General features: G+C 35.1%; 1 protein-coding gene across 4 annotated transcripts in view; it reads right to left on the bottom strand.

The window, feature by feature from the left end:
• Positions 1-2,645: 2,645 nt before the first annotated feature.
• ZDHHC17 (zDHHC palmitoyltransferase 17) overlaps positions 2,646-23,117 on the bottom strand; it is a 76,654-nt gene continuing 56,182 nt past the window's right edge. For 2 of the 4 annotated variants that reach the window (XM_086749645.1, XM_086749629.1), the window contains exons 11-17: positions 19,262-19,386; positions 15,888-15,950; positions 14,480-14,573; positions 10,564-10,647; positions 10,038-10,195; positions 7,771-7,865; positions 2,646-5,802 (exon numbers count right to left, since the gene is read on the bottom strand). In XM_086749645.1, the coding sequence (XP_086605771.1) occupies positions 5,664-5,802; positions 7,771-7,865; positions 10,038-10,195; positions 10,564-10,647; positions 14,480-14,573; positions 15,888-15,950; positions 19,262-19,386 (758 nt within the window). In that variant the 3' untranslated portion in view covers positions 2,646-5,663. The remainder of the gene's footprint in view (positions 5,803-7,770; positions 7,866-10,037; positions 10,196-10,563; positions 10,648-14,479; positions 14,574-15,887; positions 15,951-19,261; positions 19,387-23,117) is intronic. The other 2 variants (XR_015258764.1, XM_086749638.1) reach the window with 2 other exon arrangements.

Below are 23,117 nucleotides of genomic sequence, written 5' to 3'. Positions count from 1 at the left end.
CATCTTTCCATCCCTTCCAGTGAAGGGCATGCTATTGCATAGCAAGGGTTTCACTACAGGCCGACCAAATCTGAGGGCACAAGCTCCATCTTGGTGGCTACAACAACCTATGTAGTGTTCTAGGGTGGAGGGGGAGGTTCAGTTTCAACTCTCATTGTACCAACAGTAGTTAGTTGAAGAAAAGATTTGAAACTCTTACCTGGTTTGGGAAGCAGGCTGATTTTTTTTTTTTTTTTTGAAAAAAAACCTTCATGGAGTGAATTTACGGAGACACATTCAAGACTGGGAATGCTGCAATAAAATAGTAAGCAAGTGTGTCAGCGCAGTCTCAGGCAGAGCTTCAAGCAACATCTACAACTGCGGTCTGAGGCAGTGAAGCAGTGCAAGCCAAAAACCTAATTAGAAAAATACATACCAGTCAAAATAATACACAAAGAGTATTTTGTATGGGTTACAAAGAACAATGTGGATATGAGAAAGAACAGGCAGCCGGATCAAAATGTGAGCCAAGAGCTTGTGCAGTTCACAGAGAGGGAAAGATTACAACTGAAAAAGACAACAGTAAGGCAGAAGCAGCACACATTTCAGGTGGGAGTGAGACAGCAAGCAACAGCACAGCACAGGAAACCTGGGCAGAAACCTTTAGTCCTGCTATTCATACTGATAATCGTAATACTTTTCTGCTAAAAAAAGAAAAAAGTACTTTTCTTCTTTGCCAATTTGACAGTCATGCAGGAAAGGTTGATCCCCTCCAACTCTTCCAATCTGAACAAGGACAGCTCTAATTCAGAAGTGGTATCCAGGCGCCAGTAGCCAAGGACATGAAAACAATAACAACATCCCCTTTCCAGAGCCTTACCTGGTGGAAGTGCTTCCTCTCCTCAGGAAAGGCATTATAAAATGCCTGTTTGATAGACAGAAACCAAAATAATGCTCTTAACACACTTCTGAGCAGATGAAACTGCTCCCCATTAGTTGATGTAGCTACTGCAGTTGATCTAAACCCGTCCCGTTAGCAGAATTGGCAGGTGCAGTTTATGCTGACAAAAACAGGCACCTAACACATTATTCATTTACCTATAAAAAAAGAGCTTTCAATTCTTAGAAAAATGAACAAAAGCAGCAATCGGAAATGATTTAAACCACTAAGAATCAAGGGCTTTCTTTTCATTTCCTGGAAGGAGTCATAGCGATAACTCACAGCTCCACACTGCTCTACATTCCAACAACTTATTTAATTTAACCACAGAAAGGCAAAGAAATGAAGGAAATAAGAAAACCTGTAGCCATAAAGACAATATACCTGTCAAGAGAAATGAGTACTCTACACTGAAGTGCTTTCACTTGGTTACCGTCAACCTTTCACCTGCAACAAAACACTGATGAATAAAAGCTCAGCTCAGGCTGGTGTAATACTTCCAGTTAGTCTCAGTTTGGAGCCCTAATTCCAGGAGAGATTGGTTCTCAAAAGTACTTTGACTTAAGATCTGAAGATCTTAAGTCGTAGTATGTAGGATTAGAGACAATGTGAATATGGCACTAAGTTTAAGTTTATAAGACTGCAAATAAATTCAACCTGGAATTAGTAGGTGCAGTTTTTACTGACCTCCATTCAGTAGCGTAAGGTGGATAAAATCCAAATCCAAGTGTTCACAAGTAGATACTGCTTTCATAGCAAAAAAAAATATGATTTTATTTAAAGGCAGCTCATGGGAGGTGCAAGGGAGTGAACTCTAATCATGCCATAATGAGGGTGCAGAGGGCAGGCTTCTTTCCAAATAAAACAAACCCAGTAACCAGCTTGCAAGTCATCAGGAGCCCACCCATACCTCCCAAGAGCAGCAACTGCTCCGATGGAGCACTTCAAATCTCCGATGGAGATCTTCAGCACAGAGTACCTTTTTTAAAAAAAGATCTTTACCAGACAAGTCACAGGGTGGTCAGAGGCTAGCTTAGGCCCAGACTCACCAGAACCATTGTCCGGAGAAGGGGAGAACAGCAGCAACAATTCTCAATCAATGTCAATATTGAACCTACACCCAGCAGAAAACAGATATTTTTTTCTCCCCCTTAGGTGTACTCTTAAGTCCTAGCCTTATACTTTAATATATATTGCTAGTTATAAATATCCTGAATAAATTCCAACTTGGATGGTTAACTTGTTTCTACTCTAAATCTAACCTTTAGCACAGACCAGAAGAGTCAAGGTCTGAAAGTGCCACCTAGAAGCACACATCTTGGTTATATCTCCTAGCCCTATGTGGATGTCTTGTTTATCCTCAGAATACCTCAAATGTCACTAAATATGTACACTTGGCCACCTGAAATGCCCCCTAGAACTAACTGTCCCTTAAAAAATGTTACCTTGCCAGCATGCTTTGCTCAAAAGAAAGGAGTATCTAATTAGTGAATGCTAACTCTAACTGGTAGGTATACTTTACCAAAACCCAGTGTAGTAGTTCACAGGATCTCACATCAGCACAGAACTGGGTGCACACTATCATTAAGACATCCATAAATCTTTCTGGAAAGACCTTACTGCAACAAGATGCAAGATAGTAGCTCTTTTCTCATGGTACAGCTTCTGAAATGGGACAGAAACAGCACTGTGAAATCACATCCCAAGTCAAGACAAACACTGCATCTAAGAGTCAATATTTATTTGATTAATAACTTACAAAATTTAACAGATTTAATTTATGTAAGGAGAGCTAATTTATTAAACATTTTACAGGTTTTTTTTTTTGTTCACAATGTAATACATCAAGATCTCGACAGTATTAAAATAATACTTGGCACAGTTATAAATAAAGAATATACAAAAAAAATCCATAGCTTAAAATGTAGTGATGCTGTTTTACACATTAATTGAAAAAAAAAAAATCTGGTGGACATCAAAGAATACAGAAACCTGCAAAGAAACAGCACATGTTTAGGGCCAAGACAAAATTCCCATTTATTCTACCTATGTCAGATTAACTTGGTCTGATCTGCTGTTGGTCTGGATCAGCTTTGTTAAATTTCAGAAGCAATGCAGTTTTGGTTCAACAAGTGAACCGTAAGTTTGATAACTTGACAGAAAAATGCTGCATAGTTGGCTCCCCCCTGCTTGATTTTATGATTTCACATCAAACCATTCAGTGTTACTCAAGACAAGATACATTTTGCACTGGAAACTTCATACATCCCAAATCCACATATGCAAGCTGATTTTCACAACTACCTACTACTGCTCAAATTCTGCAGGTCTCAACAAAACTGTCACCAGAGAGCTACTAACAAGTAAATAGTGCAGAATTCACCACATATTACCAGAGATCACCTCTTCTTTTGAAAACATTTTTGACATGGACTGCATGACGCAACTCATGGCAGTTAATGCTACTGGGCAACTAAAACCAAAACTTGTATCATGTACTGAACTGCTCTTCTGGTGCTAGGCGATATTTAATAAAGTGGATTGAAGTTCTTCAAGTCAACCGACCCCCAACAGAAATGTGAAAAAAATCCATGAACAAATACGCAGAACATTACTGGTGATTAAAATAAACAACATTGTAAAGTCTTCATGCACTTTTCTGACTAGAAAAAAAAATATGAATAACTGATGTCAACTGTTTTCACTGAAATAGAATGTGTCTTCGTTAAGATTACAAATTTTGTCTGACAAAAATAGCAAAAGCTTCTTGCCACCCATACACTCAAACCTCTCCCATTAAAACTGTGTCCAAGATGATGTTGATTTTTCCAGTATTAAACATTCAAGTACTCTAATGCTGCACTTCTGTAAATTCTGATATCTGGTACTTGCAAACTAAGTGTGTGTCTTGAGATCAATGAACAACTACAGAAAAAAATGTTTACTTGCAAATACTGAACATCAACTATTTACAGTTTCACTGCTCCTCTTACTAAGGCAAGGGCCGGGAATACCACTAGATTGCTTTATTACCTGTAATCTGCATATTACAGAAAACGCTAATTTTGCCAAGCATCAAACATGCAGTGAATTTGCAGGGCATAATGCCTATTAACAGCAATATTGAACATCACTAAAAGCTCATTAGATATCTTCCTACACTTTTTTGGTTGAATAAAATGAAAATGAGCAGCTTTAAGTACACTAAACACACACTCACAGAGAGAAAACTATTTGATAAATTATTTATATACAGATACACATTCTTTACACTGGTCTCAGACATCTGCTTTCAGGTCCCTCCCCAAACTCTCCTCACAGGATTCTCGAACCACTGAGTTGCTACAGCACTTAGAAGAGAACTAACCTGATTCTCAGTCTCTCTGTAAACAATAGTTAAGGAAGCAGTGAACAATTCACTATGAGTATATGAAAACACCATAACAAAAAATCAGTGCATCACATTCAAGAAAAGCCCCTTTGGAATGCAATTTCAGATCATTCCTTACCTTCCAAACATATCTGTAGCATGAGAACTTAAAAAAGGAAATTAAGGGTGATTTCCACGTGCCAATACACCATCTTCTTCAGAACGCTGCATTACATTTTCTGTGTGCGTGTGCTATCATGGGGATTTTTAAAATCTTTTTTGAAAGTTTGGTTTCCGTTATTTTACATCCAACCAAAACAAGCATTTCAGACAACTTTGGGTTCTTCTTCTGCAGTTGCATTCAATTTAAAACTATCCTGTTTTTTCTTAATTGAGATATTTGCTTTCACATCTGCGGCTTCCTCCATGCAATTTCTCTTCCAAGATGTCTCCAATTACACTACACTGTACTGTATGAGGACCAAACCCAATGTTGAAACATTGCTAGTTTGTAAGTTGCTGATACAAGTACTTCAAAATAATGATTTTTTTCCACTTTTTTTTCCTGAACATTATATACTCTAATCTAGTTTTACAGGTGTATCATGCATTTAAGCAGAACTTTATGTTTGACAGAAGAGTTTTCTTATTTGCACAACTGTTTACTTCAGACTATATAATCTCAGCACAGGGCTATTACAACTATTTAGTTGTACCACTAACTAGTGGCAAAAACAATCACCAAGAAATGTGGGCAATGCATTTTTTCTCAACATTCTCTGATGTGCCCTACTGCTATCACTTAACACATTACAGGGGATTCCCACCACATTATGTTTGTTACAGTACTGAAAAGCACATTTTTCAGTGTATGTAATATTACAGAAAATCTGTATTAAAAAGTCACATTACAGGAACTACAACATAGTGATCAGTGAACTCGGCATCATGAAATTTAGTTTTATAGTCTAGATTCTTGTTTCAGTGGAATTATTCATATTGGGAAATAAATTTTTCTGCTCAGTACAGCGTAACTACTTACGTCAATACTTCAATAATCTCATGCTCCATTGTGAAAGACCTTAAATAAAAAACCCAACAACAAATACTGTGAATATGCTGTCACGAATAATTCTCATGTTAAGAACTGTTAAAATCCCTTTTTGATCTTCCTCCTCTTCCATATCAGGTTTGGCAGTTTATTCTGTCCATTTTTACTTTTGTTAATAAAATTCTGATGAAGAGAAGGTACCTTAAGATTCATCATCAGCCCTACACATAGCATGCTACTCTTCAAGGGATGCGGATTCGAGAGAGAGAGAAAATTCTTCAGGCACCACTCAGATATGATATGCTCACAGGACGAAGGTGGTGCTACACTAGCTGGTAGCCTGATCCTGAAGTTTGGTCGTATTCTATTGTATACTGCCTTGTCCAGTCCACAATAACAGGCCGAAAAAGACCACAGCATCTGAATTCAAAGAAGTCTATAATGTTCCTTATACATCCATGGCTAAAACAGAACAAAACTACATGTTAGTAAGCAATATCATAGCTGGTCTAACAAAGTACAACATTTTTTGTCTACCTACAAATTCAATTATTTACCCTTTAAGTTCCTAACTGTAGAAAACCAGTTCAGTTAAGAATTATCTTAGTGCTGGCTGATGAGCAAGTCCTGAAATAAGGAGTCACCAGAATGACACAACCAAGACACTCATTTTCTTCCACTGTCTACCAAAACTTTATGGAGAAATGTAACATGTTATTGACAGTGCGCTATCATGTAGCACAGCATGGTGATTCCGATCGTAAGATCCAAGATCTAAGGATATTAAATAAGGATCATAGATCTTAGATCTAAGATTCAGATTCTCAGAGGAAAGTTGCATTGTACGGATGCATGCAAGATGAAACAGCCTCAAGTGAACGTCTTCCTAGAATAATTTCCATTTTCATTAATATCTATTTCTGTCGTACATACTCGTTCACCAGCTGCAGGTCTAAGATCAATTAAGTCCCTAGACAACACAAAATTAAGAAAGCATTATCTGAACGAAATGAACTATTCAAGTGCTTTCTGCTGCTGAATCAATCAATTGTCAAATATTTAAGACATCTACATCAAAATTCCAATATATGGCTTTGTTTTTTTTCTAAACTTAATTACACATGGGTTGAGTATTATCACAGCTTTCTGGAAGAGAAGCTCGTGTTATGATATATACAAGAATAGGTCTAAGCAACAAAGAACTGTCAACACCTTTATGTCAACGCTTCATCTGACAGGTGACGCCAAGTCAGTTATTTTAGAAATGTGGTGTTATTTTCAGGAGTCATTTTTATAACAGCAGCTATTTCAGTGAAAATGGTTTGTGAATGTGACATTAATTTGGGGATAAAACCAGTAGTTTTTTCCTATCCTGTGCACCACCTCATGCTTTTCGGGCAAAATAATTAACTAGTTTTGTTACAATTCTATTCTATATGAAGACTGCAACCATACAGAGATGCTTGTCTGCTTACCACTAAAAGTTTCATACTGAGAGATATTAAAAAAAGATCACACAAAATTCTCTTCTAGTACAAAAATCAAACTGCAATAAGAACTCCTATCTCCTGTTCTCCTGGGTGCCACTTGAAACAGCAGCAGCTCCCACAAGAGACACAGCATATGTAGCAGGATGAGACATGCTTCTGTCCTTTCTCTGCTCCTTTGTAATGTGCCCTCAAACTCACCAATGTTCCAGGCTCATGCCTTCATTTATTTCCTGCTTTGGCTCCACAAGTTGCTCTATGCTGCCATACTCCCATTCCAATGACATATTATCCCTGAGCCCCTCTCTCTCAGCTTGCGCCCTCACCACTAGAGAAATGAGAATCGTGACCTGCCTTGTACTTACTGATACCCAAAAGCCCATGTCACACCCATGCAACATCCACTTCGGTTCCTAGGACATCCTGCTTCCTTCCTCACAAACAGACTTGCCCAATGCTCTTCCTCTGAAGCAGGAAGTACTGCCTTTTTTCTCATAGTAAAGACAGCAAGGGGAGCTACTGCACAGAGCAAACTCAACAGCACATTAAATACCAATCAGGAGAAAATACTTGGTGTGAAAGTGAAAATCCAGGTCAACAATGACACCATGCAATAAGCAACTACCCCTGGTTTGGGTGTCTAATTTATAAGGAGGATATTTTCAATTTATCTCCCCATAAACTCTACAGCAAAATACGACCACTGCTGGAAAGCATTATTTTCTATGTTTATGCATCTCTCTCTAGAGTCACTACAAAACATTTCTTGCTTCCTTTAACTGGACAAAATGTGTTACTGTGAAAATAGGTGACAGATTCAGCATTCCAAGTAGTGAAAATACTCTTAAAGTATTTAGCTATGTTCTGTTTCAACAAACTGCACAATTCAAACATATGCATGGCTACACAAACAAGAAATGCATGTTCACACTTTAAAACTTACTTGAATGGGCTTTCAATAGATGTGGTTGTAACTTTAAAGTGCTTGTATCTTCTTGCATTCATTCTTTCATTTGTAGTGATACCTAAGCATGATATCTGAAGACAGGAAAAGAGTAAGCAATTTAGCTCATGTAAAACCATGTAAACAAGCCCTGCATGAGATACATGAAAAAGCAGGACCAAATTTACTTTTTATATTCCTTCTTTCAAAGAAGGAATTTTTGTCTGCAGAAATTATCAGGTCCCCACTAAACCACCATATAACTGCTGTACCAGACAGTACAAAAGGTTTAATTTTGAAAGTGATCAGAAATAAATCATTAGCACTGAGTAACTGTGACTTCTAAGTTTATAAGAGATAGATGCCTTTACTATATTGTCAGCTGAAATGTATTATAAATAACAGATTCAGCAGTTACTTTACAGACCATTTGAATCACTTTCTTTTCCTCCTGACATTCTGTCGATAGCTCCAGTGTTATATTTTTTTTTCCCCTATTTATAAATGTGTTGCAGTAGCATAAATTTTCTGTTCAGAAAATAAAAAGATGAGCAGAAAGAAGTGGGGGTTTCTGGTTTTGTGTTTTTCCTTTTTACACAATCATTTGGCCTAAAGGCCATGATTTTCTGTAACAGCTTTCAAACTACTTTAGCCTAAAATGGAATCTTGCATAAAACTGGAGTTTACTGTAATGTGACGTCATTGGAAACAAAAATGTGAGAACTCCCTTAGCAGTCTTATACCATAGCAAGATAAAGTCTTGTAATTCCTAGTGAAATACAAAATGTAACTCTGCGGCATGTTACAAAAGCAAGAACATTGAGAAAGTTAAGTTTGGACTGGCTTGTGTCATTTGGATATACTTAATATCTCCAGCACTTTCTTCGCCTCCATGAAACCCAGTGAAGTTTCATTACTACATACATAAATGTGCTCTCAATGGCCAACTTTTTCAGTAGGAAGTAAAGGTTTTTAATTATTTTTCTAAGATAGTAGGTAGTGTTTTGCAATAACCCTGGCCAGTTCAAGACCAAAGACAAGTTGAAACTTTAAGTTGGAGAGAGGGAAGCGGGGGGAAAAGCAGCAAGAGTAGGGGCTGTGCAGTAGCAAACCAAAAGAAGCAAATTCGAGAGTATCTTTATCAATTTCATCATTATAGCAAACTCCAAAGAGATCTGTCAAGAAAAATCGTAAGTTTTCTATGAGTAAAACTCTTATGAAATTTAGTCATAAGACTGTGTGTTTGGTTTTCATTTTTCCAGGATTAGTGAAGAAGTTAAATGCTAGAATTACTTTGCTTAATTACACTACTGATACAAAATACTATGAGATATATTTTGCCAAGTGGCATAATTCAAAGATTCATCTGTACACAGGTTGTATTAACAGGAATTGTCAATGGGGAACTTAATGGATCATGATATAGATCTCTCCGGAAAGTTACATGCTTATTCTGCTACAGAAGTCTGGTGGGTTAGACTCCTTTGAAAGCCACCCAAAGTATATGTAGTTCCTCTGCTCATTTGTCTTGAGCAGGAAAGACCTCTAAAAGACTGAATGGCTTTCAGTCACATATATAAGATTTTTAAATTGATGTATGTTGTAAATTATGAATATTGTAGAGCAAGGAGGACAAAACTTACATTTCCTGAAAAGCTTTACCTAAGCCTTAGAGGATTATTTTTATTTCCATGAACTCTGGAAAGATTAAATCAGTAAGTCTCATGGTTCATTAATTGTAAGTCATACCAAAAGACTTTGAAGTCATACTTAAAGACCTTCATGTCTTTCCTTAAAAAGGATAAAGAAAAACTTGGGTTTGGTCAGATTACAGTACAGTAATGTGATCACAAATCACACTGAAGCAGTGTAAGAAACTACTGCATCCCCTTTGAAGTTACCACCCTCTTTCTGCTAATGACACACTGCATTATTCAAAGTTTGACCCACGATCTTATCCTCTATTAGTCTTTATTGCCCTTCTCTCGTCTGTTTTGTCTTTTTGTCATTCTGAGAATGGAAAGCAGGAGGCAGGTATTCTAACCTCTTGAAAAGAAAAAAAAAAAAAAAAAAAAAAAAGCACAAGTGAATGAGAAGTGAATAATGCCTAATATCCAGATACAACAAATGTCTGCCTTCTCCAGCATGGCTGAGAGACTCAACACTTGCTCTTGCATAATAAACATTAAAATTTAAAGGACAGAACTATTTGATATTCTTATGTCACTCTCAAGACTCAGCATTACAAAGTAAGTGTTCTTACATACCTGATACATCTGACACATGAGTAACACAGCCACCCACATGAAGTGAAAAACACTGTTTAGAAACATCCAAAACATCCACGGAGAACAGGTAGCAATCTGTGTAATATAGGTCCAAAATCCATCCTTTGCATAACTTGTCTCACAGTGGAAACCCCAGTCTAGAGAAAAAAAATGAAGTGTCAAAAACCATATAGAAGATTTAAGATATGTTTACTGTACATCAACATAATGCCCATATTAGAATGTATTACATTAAATTAAAACATTATAATGTGCCAAAATAGCTTTACTTGCTCTCTCTTCCAACTCCTTGCATACATGACATATGCACATACTTGACTGCGAAAGAGAAACACAATCTTCTAACTTAAAATGCCCAATATAGTCAATTATTAATATGCAGTTCAATTTCAGAATATAAATATCCAAAACTCTGATAAGGCAGAAATCTGTAAAAATCCACACCAAGAGATAAACAAAGTATTTACAAGCAATTTTAAAAAAGCAAAAAACCACATTTACTCACAAGAGATACATCCATAAATCATCCAGCAGATCATAAAAAGCAGGAAGAACAGGTATCCCATAAAATAGCGATGGTTCCCTGCTCCTAAATTTGCACAACAACAGGGATCATATTACTACACGGTCAGAAGAAAGACAACACTACTGCAGAAAGTTTAATTGCTTGCTTAGAAGTACTGCTTGTTATTGTATACAGAAACATTACTCTCCAATATTAAGCTAATATAACTTCAAGACAATGAAATTAGCTCGTTTCCTTACGATTTTTTTTTTGTTACTTCTCAGACAACAAAGTAAGGTTTTACTTTCTTTAATTTCTGTAACATTACAGCTGCAATTCACATAAATACATTTCCTTTGAAACCTCTTTCACGAGCTAATAAAATTATTGACTGACAATATTTAGAACAATGTTGGTGACAGCTGATGCAGAGCCCTGAACAGCCAGGAATTACACACCAATAAATATTTTTTAAATTCCATTTAAAAATCGTCAGACTGCAAAGTTCACTTTCTTAAAATAAACAGAAATACGAATAAATACACAATCTCCCTTGATAATAAGCTAATTCACAACTCAGGTTTAAACTTCCTTAATGAAGCTAGCTAAAAATAAAGTATCTAATAGAACTTGTAAAACAAATATATGTAACTGAACAGATGAGCCCTAACAACCTGGCTAAAATAACAAATGGGATCAAAATAATTCTGCTTAAGACAGAATTTAAATGCAAGAAAATTCAGTTACTAAAAGACTGATCTATTTTTAACATTAATAGAGCTAAAAAGATGCCTCTTAGGTGTGTACATCATAATTCTGAAGCACCCAGCCTTACTTCTGTTTGTACAATATGTCCACTGTTGCAACCTTCCAACAGCTCTAGGCTGTAAACAAAACTCACAGAGATTATAATGGGCTAGAAAAGATTTGGCTGTCATCATCTACCAGCAGAGCATTTATTTCTTCATTATGTCAAATGTTCTGCCTGCTAAAACAAGAGCATCCTCTGGAGGCAGAAAATAATCAAGTGCTTTTAGCAAGCGAACTGAAAGATTACATAAATAAGAGATGAGGAAAAATACACATACAACACAAGCTAGACTAAACACAAGACATTTCCTTGAAAATGAAACAAGTTCCTTCAGACATGAAAATATGTTGTAACATTGCCTTCTATCACCTAAGAGCATATGAGAAACAGTGTTGGGAATGTCCCTATGGTATCACTTTCATTTGCATTCTAAATTTCAGAACTGTTAAGTTTCATAAAAGATATTTAAAAAACCTGAAATTCCTCTGAGAAGCATCTGATTAGATGCTTTTTTTCAGCAGCATCTTCAGTGATACTAAAACAAATTCTGCTTAACAGCAACTCCGTCTCTATTTGGTAAAAAAATACATGTAGCATTTATAAAACTATAAATGAGACAGGTACAATCTTGGTCACAGTTTTTCACTTTGGAAAAAGTGGAGAAATTGCCTTTCTTCTGTATCTTAAATAAAATCGGGCAGAACACGGCACTATTTTCTATAGTTTCACCCTGGACTGGCAGGAATACAGTCAGTTATCCTCCACAATTAAAACAATGCTGTAAGAATTGTTGCTAATTTCCTTTATATGGCTCTGCTTATACTACACTGAAGTTAATAACATATAAGAAGGATAATTGATTTTTTACTGATGATTACATGATTTAGACAGCTTGTTAATTTCTTAATTTTTCCTACTTTTAGGTCCCTGGAGAATAATCTTTATTGGGACGAAAAAGTGACCATTATTCTAAACCACAAAATAATTTATCATATATGCAAGACCTACCTTATGAGTCACTGCTATCAGAACAATAATTCAATATGTCACCACAACCCATGTGACATGATGGTTTAAAATTTGGCTCTAACTCCTTTCATTCTATTACATGAAAACTAAATTTCTGTTCCAAGTCTGCAGTTCATGTTTGAAACTTAACTAAAAGTTTAATAAAACCTGTTATTTTTCATTTTCAAACAATCAACTGTAAAAAACATAACGCTATTTTGATACCCCATTAAAAAGATAGAGACTTGCTCACTGTAATTTTAACTGAAATTTTGCAGATATTATGAAAATAATTTGCCCCAATTGCCAATTTATTTGCTTTTCAAATAGTCTGCACTTTTTGTCAACCTCTTTGGAATGGTAAAAATATTCTCTCTCGACCTCTTTATGTGCCAAGTTTTATCACCAAAGGATTTATTTATAGACTGTGTACACACTCTTACAATATTTCTCAATCCTATCTTTAGTAAAATTCTTATCCTTCTAACACATTCAAAGGAGCACTACATAAAACATTTCCAAATTCCACCTTTCCAGGAAGGCATGATTCATGTTTCCCTTTTTGGCAAACATACCATGAATGCTGTTTTAAGAATGGATTGTTTTGTAATCCTACGCTCCCAATCCCAGAGAGACAGAGAAGCCATATAAGGTCATTCAGACCATCACTCCCTCCAGTTCAGGGCTGTCACCATAGTGTGATTTCTAATGCTTTTTTTTTCCCAGCATACCTTCAAGCATCCTAATGTTTACTTTTACCTCCAGTTCTCCCAATCTGCACAAGACTAGACTAGTAGGAGGATTCTGCTTTTCCATCACCATTGGTTTTTAAGAACCATTTCCTCCACCTAACAACTTCATTACTCACATATTCTCTTACTACATACAAACTGAGGTCTTTCCTCCCCATCTGCTTTTTATACTTTTCCAGTTACTGATTAAAATATTGTATCTTTCTGTCCCATTGACAAGTTCTCCTCAGCACTCTCGCGAAACAGTCACTAAACACTCTTCAAAACCTGAGCCCATGCCTCCCTGCCTGTTTTAGTTTAAAAAGTCTTAGTTCTTCATTCTAAAACATCTAAAATATAAATCAAAAGTAGCTCAGGTACTAACATCAATAGGAAATATAAAACAGAACGGAGCGATGCAAGTCCATCTCAATGAGACCTTAGTGATGTTCTGTTACAATTCAAATGCCAGCATTGACTATTTTACTCTTGATCATTAAGATCAAACCACTGTGACTATACATTACTATATGTATTTGGAAGGCCTACAATGAAGCATTTATGGGCTGTCAGCTGTCAATGAATCCAGGTCCTAACTCCTCCCAAAGATTAAAGTTACCTCTGCTTGTATCCTAAAAGAATAAAACAGTGAAGTAAGCTGCCCTCCTTTCCTAGCTGTGAAGTCTTCAGTGCTCCCTGTGTAATAATGGCTTTCAAATAAGTTTCTCAAAAAGTACGACAGGGAGTAGTAGCATTTAAAGACTTTATTCCTGTTCTATATCCATTCCTTTCATCATCACTAGAGAGAATAAATGCCTACCTGGGGGGTCAAAAAGAGGAGAATACCTCAATAGGAAGTCATTCTGTATCTGACTGCTTTTATTATGACATTTTTGAATACGTATACTTTCCTATTAAATTAGTGAAAATTATTGGTAAAGATTAAAATTTTTATCTTATGTAATGGATAGCAGTCAGTTGTGGAATCGGTATATGCCTTTTCTGCAGACATTAAAAAGCAGTTAAGCTTTGCATCTTTTAATTATTATAGTTTATGTTAATAAAAAGATATACATAGGAAACTGAATTAGACACAGAACAATTTTGAGCATGGGTATATAACAGCCAATATAAATAAAAATAATGCAGACAATTGCATGTAGGAAAAAAATTAAACTCAATATTAAAAATGTTTTTCTTTCTACCAAAATATCTCAACAGTTTTTCTCAGACTTTGGCAGAAGCCAAGTCACTTTCACCGTAAAATGAGAACAGACAAAACCCTGCACAATACCCAGGGTCGATTTCAGAAGCTTTTTCCTTCTTTATCTGTGAAGACAACATCACATTTTAGCAAATTACTCACCTACGCAGTTACCCACCCACGGGCAGTGGTGATCAAACTTCGCTATACATCGATTGCATACACCACAGTGTTTGGACCTCACTGGCTTCCGTATCTGTAACGGTTATTTGTTTAGAAAAGCAAAAAACCCTGATATATTTTAAATAGGAAAAAAACCCCTTAATTTAAATGTAAATTGATTTTGCTTTTGTTAACCCCTTGGAAAACTTCAAACTCAACGCTAATTTTTAATGCAATCTTCGCTATTAAGCTTAATCTATGCATTACTGAACACAAACATCTACACAACTGCATTGAAAAATTATTTTGATGCTTTTTTGTTACATAAAGGATTTTTTTTTCCATACAAAGTTCTCCTGTAACCTCCAGCTATTGAGATTTGTATAGCAACCAGTTTCCTTTCAACCTTTTAACAATGAAAATACAGAATGAGTTTGATTTCCATGATTCTGTCGGTATCACTTATAACTGAGCTTTAACATAAACTCTTCCAGCAAATTTTCTGAAGACGGGACTACTACTCAACAACTGCAACTCAGTGGAACTTAAAATGCTAAATTACTCCCAACAATTTTTTTTTAAAAGGTTATGTTTTAAAAGAAATATAAAATTACAACAAAAAAAAAGAACTGATATTAACATGTTCTTAGATATATACACGTATATACACATATATAATTTTTAAAGTGCCATATCTGTACATAATTTTCAAGATTCAATTTTGGGAATATTACCATCATTCATGTTCTACATAGGTCAGAGTATTATAGCATAACACTGACAACCTCAACAGTTTTATATTTATTAGTTAACTTTCTAAAGAAGAAATGCATCATATTTACTATGGTTACTTTTTTTTTTCCTTAAGCATTTATTTCCTTTCAAATTTTCTGTGGTGAAACCAAGTATAAACTAGTCCAAGAAAAGTATTTGCTTGCAGTTTGGCAAGCTTTACAAAATTAAGATTTTTTTTTTTTCCCCCTCCCAATTACTGCTAAATTGAGAAATACACCTGTTTTTTGAAAAATATATTTTCCTAGAAGCACCACATAATTTTACTGTGAGGTACAGAGGTAGTAGAATGTCACCTGTGATTTTCATAACTTGTTAGGTGTATAACCAACCTTCTTGGTAGAAATATTTGATACTTGGATTTCAACATTGGCAAGTTATTTCCACAGTAATCATTTTTTTTCTTACTATTGTTGCAGGGTTTTTTTGTGTACAGATATATTATTTACTGAAAACACTGCTTAAATTAAAGATTACAAACAATCCTGCCCTTGAAACTGCATTATTAAAGTAAAAAAAAAATGTTCAGTATAGGAACATCTAATTTTGGCCTAGCATTAAATAAATTAAAAAAAAAAACAAAGAGTGCTGCAATTGATTTAAAAAAATACACTACCAAGCAGGTACTGCAGAATATACTGAGGTCCAGACTTCCTGTCTCTGCAAGTTCTACTATTGTCTGCAGAAAAAAAAAAGAAAAAAAAAGAAATTAGAATTTAGCATATAAACAAATGCTGACAACAATTGCAATAGCTGCTTTTCAGATCCAGGGTTGCAAACTTTATTCATTTTAGGTACCTTCTACACACAGCAACAACTTAAATTCAGCTGAAACTGATTCTAAACGTACTTTTTAAAATCAACATGCACATTTACTTCTAAATTAAATCTAGCCTATAGTTATTCCTAGTCTGTCTAGGTTTAATCAGAGAAGTAAGCTTATATTAATTTTGATACATTCACACCGTGATTAGCATCAGTTTGACTAACCTGCTGTTAAACCTATTAAAATGGATACAGCTGAATTTCCAAACAGGAACATAAATAAAACTAACTAGCAGGATCAGCCAGTCTAAATCTCAGACTTTCCAGAGGTATCCCATCAAAACCTTTAAATCTATATTCACGTCTTTCCTCAGATGTTGAAGCTTCAAGAAAAAAAAAAAAACAAAAAATGCAAACCACACCTCCTCTTACAGATAACACTCTACTTAGGGGTTAAGTGATGCACAGAAGTAGGTGTCAATTAAAGTATGCCTATACCTTCACACTAAATAATAGCTTTTTAAGTTTTGTACACTCCTTCAGTACCTACTTCATTGCTGGAACAGAATGAATCTATTATTCCATTAAATGGTTTCCAACAATTTTTAAAATTCAACAGCTGAAATCATGCCATGCGAGGACTTAAATGACATTTGCAACATATGGAAAATATCCTGAAAATATCTTTTGCCAGAATAGCTTTCCTTGAACCAGAAGGAATTCGCTCAGCATAAATAGCCTAATGGCAAATAGATTAATCTACTTTCAAACGCTTTCAAAACCACGTGTATCACATGCACCAAGGTGCTTTCTAACTGCAGAAGCAATAAAATAGTCCTTACAACTATTTCCTCATCACAGCAAGGTAAACAAAACTCACTCAATTAGATGATGACCACTAAGGTGGGGATCTTGACTGAAGCTGCAGAAGTTTTCCTCCAAATTTCTACACTTAACTGGTTAGGAAAAAATATGGAAACTTTTCCTCAAAGTAACCAGTAACGCCTACAGTCAACAGGATGGGGGTAAATCACTGTCTTAATCCTTTCCTTGCTGATTTTAGGTAAATCTTTACAGCTTTCTAACACTTCTTAACTAAGCTCTGAAAGTTGGACTAGTTTTTCTCCTTGCTTCTTTTATTTCCATTCGCTAGTGGCCCAGTATTCTTGCCTCCACCCCTGCAACCCTTCAGATCCCTTCTCCAACCAACTGCAGCCATTCACAAGCCCTTCCATGTCCCTCTTGCACCTTGCCAACTTCAGTACTCTACATCCCTTTCTCATCCCTCTGCTATCCCCCAATGCTCTAACATTTCCCACTATAGGACTTGAAATTGAAGAGCCTCCCTGACAAGAGTAAGTTTTGTAAACAATTCAGATTAACAGAAAGCAAAAAATCCAACAAGATGTATCTACCATGATTTCAATGCTGTTGATGTAGTTTTTGATACCTTAACATATTTTGGACAATTTCATAAACAGTACCTCTGATTTCAGTAGGAGCATATGCTACACTACAGACTAACGAAAGGATGCACAAAGGACTGCACAAGTCGTGATGCTCAGCATCATGGAGTTCAGTACTATCCACAAGCAAGACCCCAAAGCTCAGGAGAACAGAACTGAACAAGAGCAGATAAACCAATTAAGTATAACTGTCCTTAGAGATAATAGCATAAAGAGAAGAAGTAGTAGTCAAGTCAGAGCCACATTTCTGTGCTTTGTAAATGCTGCGTCTATTCTCTGTGCTTTTGAACTATTAATATTTGATTGTGAAGACCTGGAATTGTTTATTTATCATTTATTTACTTATTTTAAGAGCGATGTGGGTTATTTTGTAACATAGAAGAAAAGACATGAAATATCAGAAGAATAAACATCTGAAATTGTTGCTTACTACACATTTCCAAACATACTTCACTTGGTCATCTGGAATTAAAAGAATTTTTTTCACTACTTATTTCAAAGCTAAATGCTAACCAAACATAAAACATTTGGAGACAAATTACAAAAAACATGAGAAAGCAGTACACTGAATGAAAGTGAGACATATGCCTTGCAGTGGTTTATACCTCTGATTAACAGATGATTTCACAATTTGGCAATGTAAGAAATCCAAAACATTCATAGCCATATGCATCTGACTGCAGAAGTTGCATTTTACGATTCCTATCCAGTTCAGCAAGGCTCTTGTAACCACTTAAGTAAGTAGATCAAATGAACGGCGTTATTTGTGCAATTTGCTGAATCCAAACTAAAGTGCAGTTGCTGACTCTTCTATTTAATTTAGTCCAGTTCAAGGATGATAATTTAGTCAGGACTTTACTTTGGCAAATCTGCAATAACGGAAAGGGAATTTGCAGAGTAAATCTGCGCACTAACAACTCAGTTATAACGTATTGGAGAATATAAAAATAATTGAAGCTGTCGCAAACATCCTTTTAAAGGCTACTATATTTTCATTCCTACATAAGGCCATAATTCCTAGTGGTCTGATGTCAATCCACATAGGTGTTTTCAGAAATGACTATGAAGTACAACCTCAAAACTCACTTTTGGTGGGATGTAAGCTTCCAGGAAACTTAACCAAAATGAAACAAACAAAATACTTCTGTTGCTGGTATAATTCTGCCACATTCAATGCTGAGTTTGGCTGCTGAGCACAATGCACTTAAAAGAAACCAGAAATGTTAATAATACTGTTATGATGTCTTAGAAAGACACTGTAAGATCATCCATATTTTCCCTAATATTTATATCAAAACAAAAACCCATCCCAGATTGCCAACAGTTTTGGTTGATTTAGCCTTAAAATGTTTGTCAGTCTAATACCTGTAGACACAAAGGTAAAGAAAGCTAGAGGAGCTTAAAAGTCTGGAAAGTTTTTATAAAATCAAATTAACTAACACATTTCCCATAATAGGTTATTTGTTTCAGTAAGGCAAACTCTGAAACTTTGCATTTTCATTTTCACCCAATGCTTTTAAAACTTTTTATCTTGAAATTCAAGTTGCAATTTCATTTTGTTACTCAAAATGACCGAAATGCAACTTTAGGCTAGTAAGACTTGAACATATACTCCAAATGAAGACAAGAGACTTTTCAACATTTTACACTTTTTGTTATACAACAACTCATTGAAACTTTATGCAATGAAGAGCAAACTACTCTGACCAACTGGTGGCAGGCTGCTGGAGAACAAGTTTCATGTATCTCATGGCTTTACCTTTTTCTTTTGTTCTTCCGTGGCTTTGATGATTCCTGGATCAGATTTCCAGGATTTTCCAAAATTGTAGAAAAGTGCAATGCTATTAGCGAGGAATGGAAGATGTATAAAGAAAAAATTGAGATGTGTTTGAAGTCAAGGAATCTAAAGTTTAAAACCAAATTTCCTCCTGAAAGTACCCACTGATAATTCCAAAATAAAATTTAATTTTTACAAATGCCTTTGAGTCACTGCCTTCTGAAGTAACAAAATGCAGTACTGCTGTAAAAACTAGCTTGGTAGTCAGTATTTTCTATTGCTCAAACTTGAAAACTTACTTTTTAAAATGCTCTTCTCCACAAGGCATTTCTAAAGCACTTATCCTTCTAAAGAATGAGTAACGATAGTTCAGTTTTTGTAATTATTTTTCCTTTCAAATAAATCAAATTCCATGAAATTTATCTTCTTAAAAGTATTTCCTGTTTTCACAGTAAACATTTCAGAGCTCTATTTATAAGATAGACATTTGACTGCCTATGCCTTCAGTGGCTTGACATTCCTGTGAGCTCACAGAAAGGACTGTTTCTAGCCATAGAAGGAAATGTGCTGCAATGACCACTGTCGCATGGCAATCATGTCTCAACACCACTTATCGCCAAGAAAGGTACCGTCTGAAACCTGGTCATATTATAAGGCAATACTCATATTTTACATCAATAAAAGTTATTTTTAACATACTAATATATGTAATACTTACAAACCCACAGGATTTAGTTTTCTCTGGAAGTGTTTAAAAAAATCAATTACCATATAAAGACAGAAAATAATCATTAGTTTTAAAATATATTTCCTGTGTTGAATGACTTGCCATATAACACGTCTAGTCTTACAATGCTTGAGATGTCTTCACAGAATTAAAACGTTTCTCAGCAACGATGCTGAAAAACCAAATACTTCAGATACGCCTCTTCTACAAAAGGTGGAAAATTATTTACTCTGATAAATCTGCAAAAGACATGACCAATCTGGCTAAAGATACCCACCAGCTGCATTATATGTCAATCTGTACTGAATTGGTATATAAAACTTTAAAGAAAACAACAACAACAAAAAAACATTTTTGTATGCTTTGAAAACATTGGATTTTGAAGATAGAATAGATGCTCAAATATATTACACTATATATCTAGAAGTATATCCTATTCTGTTTGACGCTAATCTTGCAAAAAAGTGTTTACTGAAGGCATTAAGCAGTATTAAGAGAAAAGTACATAAAATATTGATAAACAAACCTACATGCTACAGATACAAGCAAATATTAAATGAAAAAAAACCCAGAATTTCTACAGATTAACAGTATCTCAAATCCTTCTACATTGCTCTTGTGATGTGAAAGAACCCTAAAAATATGAATAAACACAAAGCTTCTTTTTGACTTTGAAATGCTAACAGTCTCATTGTTCACATGAAGCGTATCCCAAATAACTTCTGTTTTCCTTCTGCTGGGAGGAGGAATTTGCAGTGAATTTCTAATTAAAAAATATTGGCAAGTTAAGTTAAAATTTTAATAATGTACCTTATATAAAAGAATGTTAATACTAACTCACCAAAGGCTAATTAATCTTTCCTCTAACAAGCTGTTTCCAGCAAGTTTACAATAGGAGGAAAAAAACACCAGCTATACTATAACCTAAACACTCACAGTTTTATTTGATATACTACAGATTAAAAACTCTGACTTTAATATTTATATAATCTAATTTCTTCCTATTTTTTCTTCTAAAATTACCCGCTGCCAGGAATAAGCTGGTTCAATTTATTTGTACAGCTAGAGAGATTACATCTTCTTTATGATACTAAAAGTATCACAGAGTTTTTGCCACAAGAATGAAAACTGTTTTTTCATTAAAAAGACCTTAATCAGATATCTGTTACAAACAATAAGGTATAATTTTAAAAAAATTATATGATCCATTCCTAATTACTATATATCATATCTAGACTCTTAAAGAAGATAGGAGGGAATACAATTTATTTTCTATCCACTAAAAGGTTTTTTATAACTTGAAAGTTTTGGATTTGTTTTTTTTTACTGACTAAAATTTGGACAATCTGTGTGATATAGAATCTGTCCACGGATCCAAGCCACACAAGTAGAAATTTAGTATGCAGAATTTTTCTGAACTTACCCTTCCCCCATTTTACTCCAGAAAATACAGAGAGAGCATAGAAGACTCCCTACAGAGTCTAAGTTTTGCCTTTCCTTTTATCACAGTGGTGTCAGATGAGTGCAACACTGCCAGTGTGAATGATAGCAGATAAGGTACTTCTGTGCTGAGGATGCAAGATGTCAGGGGACTACATGAGAAAGCAGAGTTAAGTATAGATCATAGAAACATAGAATAGTTTGAGATGGAAGGGAAAAAAGCCACGTCCAATCTATCTTCAGTATAAAAATATTTAAATTAAGTCAGAGAAGCAGTGCCCTACAAGTGGCTCTTTTTCTCCACAGGATATGAAGAGAGCTTAAAAAACTAACTTAAATATGCATGTTTATACTAGAGGTATCTAAAATTATAGTGAACTCCCCTCTGAAGTTTACTTCCAAAGGGATCTTAGCAACTTGTATCACAGACATCTCTCAAAACTCTCTGTATGCAAGAAACTCTTGCAGGTTTGCACTAGCTACAGAGTAGGGAATTGATTCTCCAGAGACGGTGTCATTTTGTCCTAACATCTTCATTTACAACTATGCAAGGAAAAATACATTAACATTATTAAGGGCTGCAAAATGCATGATATAACAGGCATTCACCTTCTGCCCTGTCACGAATTTGTTGGTTTTTTATGAGATTTCCCCAGTTTTCACTGTGAGAGACAAAGCAGAAACATCCACAAAACACTTCCTACTTATAGTCCGCATCAATATCCTTTAATTACCAGAACAAGTACAATAGGCTGAAAATTATTCCAGGAAACCACTTGGAAGAAAAAAGACCATTTCATTAAAAAGAAAATTAAAACCCAACAAGTACCCCACAACCCATGAGCGAGGTAAACATGTGATGAGCTAGTTTTTAATCCTGAACTGCAGCTCATTTAAAATGGTCCAAACACATGCAGTTTCCTGATATCACAGCTACACGATCCAAGAATCCAGGCAGGTAACAGCAGACAGCTACACAAGAAGTCTCATTTGACTAGGCATTTATTAGACAAAATCAATTTTTAATCAACTGAAACTCTGCAAAAGCTCTCTATCTCCATCTTCCATTAAAAAATCCCTTAGCTTGCAAAAAAAAAAAATCATGTGCTGCCATCTCCCCCACTCTAGAAATGTCTTTTTTTTTTTTTTTAATTTAGAAAAAGTATTTAGCCATGAGAACAGAAGTTCTGGATAGCTGTGCCTGGAGTTTGGATCTTTTGTGTCTTTGGTCTCTAGCAACACGGCTGCCGGTTTCTTTCTTTTCGCATGCAAGGCTTTTTGCTATTTTCCTGAAGCTAATTTTGGTAATACAGGGGTTTGGGTTTTTTTTAACCACTTAATTGTAGCAATTGCCTTGTTACAGTTTTTAAAACACTATGCTATTATAACAGCTTTGTGAAAGCATGAAAATCATCATTAATTCTCTTACATCCAGTTTTTAAAATGATCCGTAATTGAAAAAGCGTGCAGTGTTTGTTTTCTTTCACCCCAAACTCATCAATACAGGAAGTATATTTGAAATAAGATAATCAATATAGTATTAGTCAATGACAAATTATTTTAATAATTATAAATTAGCTTTTATCATCTCATTATCTCAGCATTGCAAGCAGTATGTGATATCAAAAAAGCTTAATTAATGAAAACTGCACACTCCCATTTGCACCAAAT

Source organism: Chlamydotis macqueenii, chromosome 1, assembly GCF_036417535.1.
Source record: "Chlamydotis macqueenii isolate bChlMac1 chromosome 1, bChlMac1.mat, whole genome shotgun sequence".
Taxonomy (NCBI): domain Eukaryota; kingdom Metazoa; phylum Chordata; class Aves; order Otidiformes; family Otididae; genus Chlamydotis; species Chlamydotis macqueenii.
The sequence above is the reverse complement of the archived record's forward strand: the minus strand, read 5'-3'. Positions and strand labels throughout refer to the sequence as shown.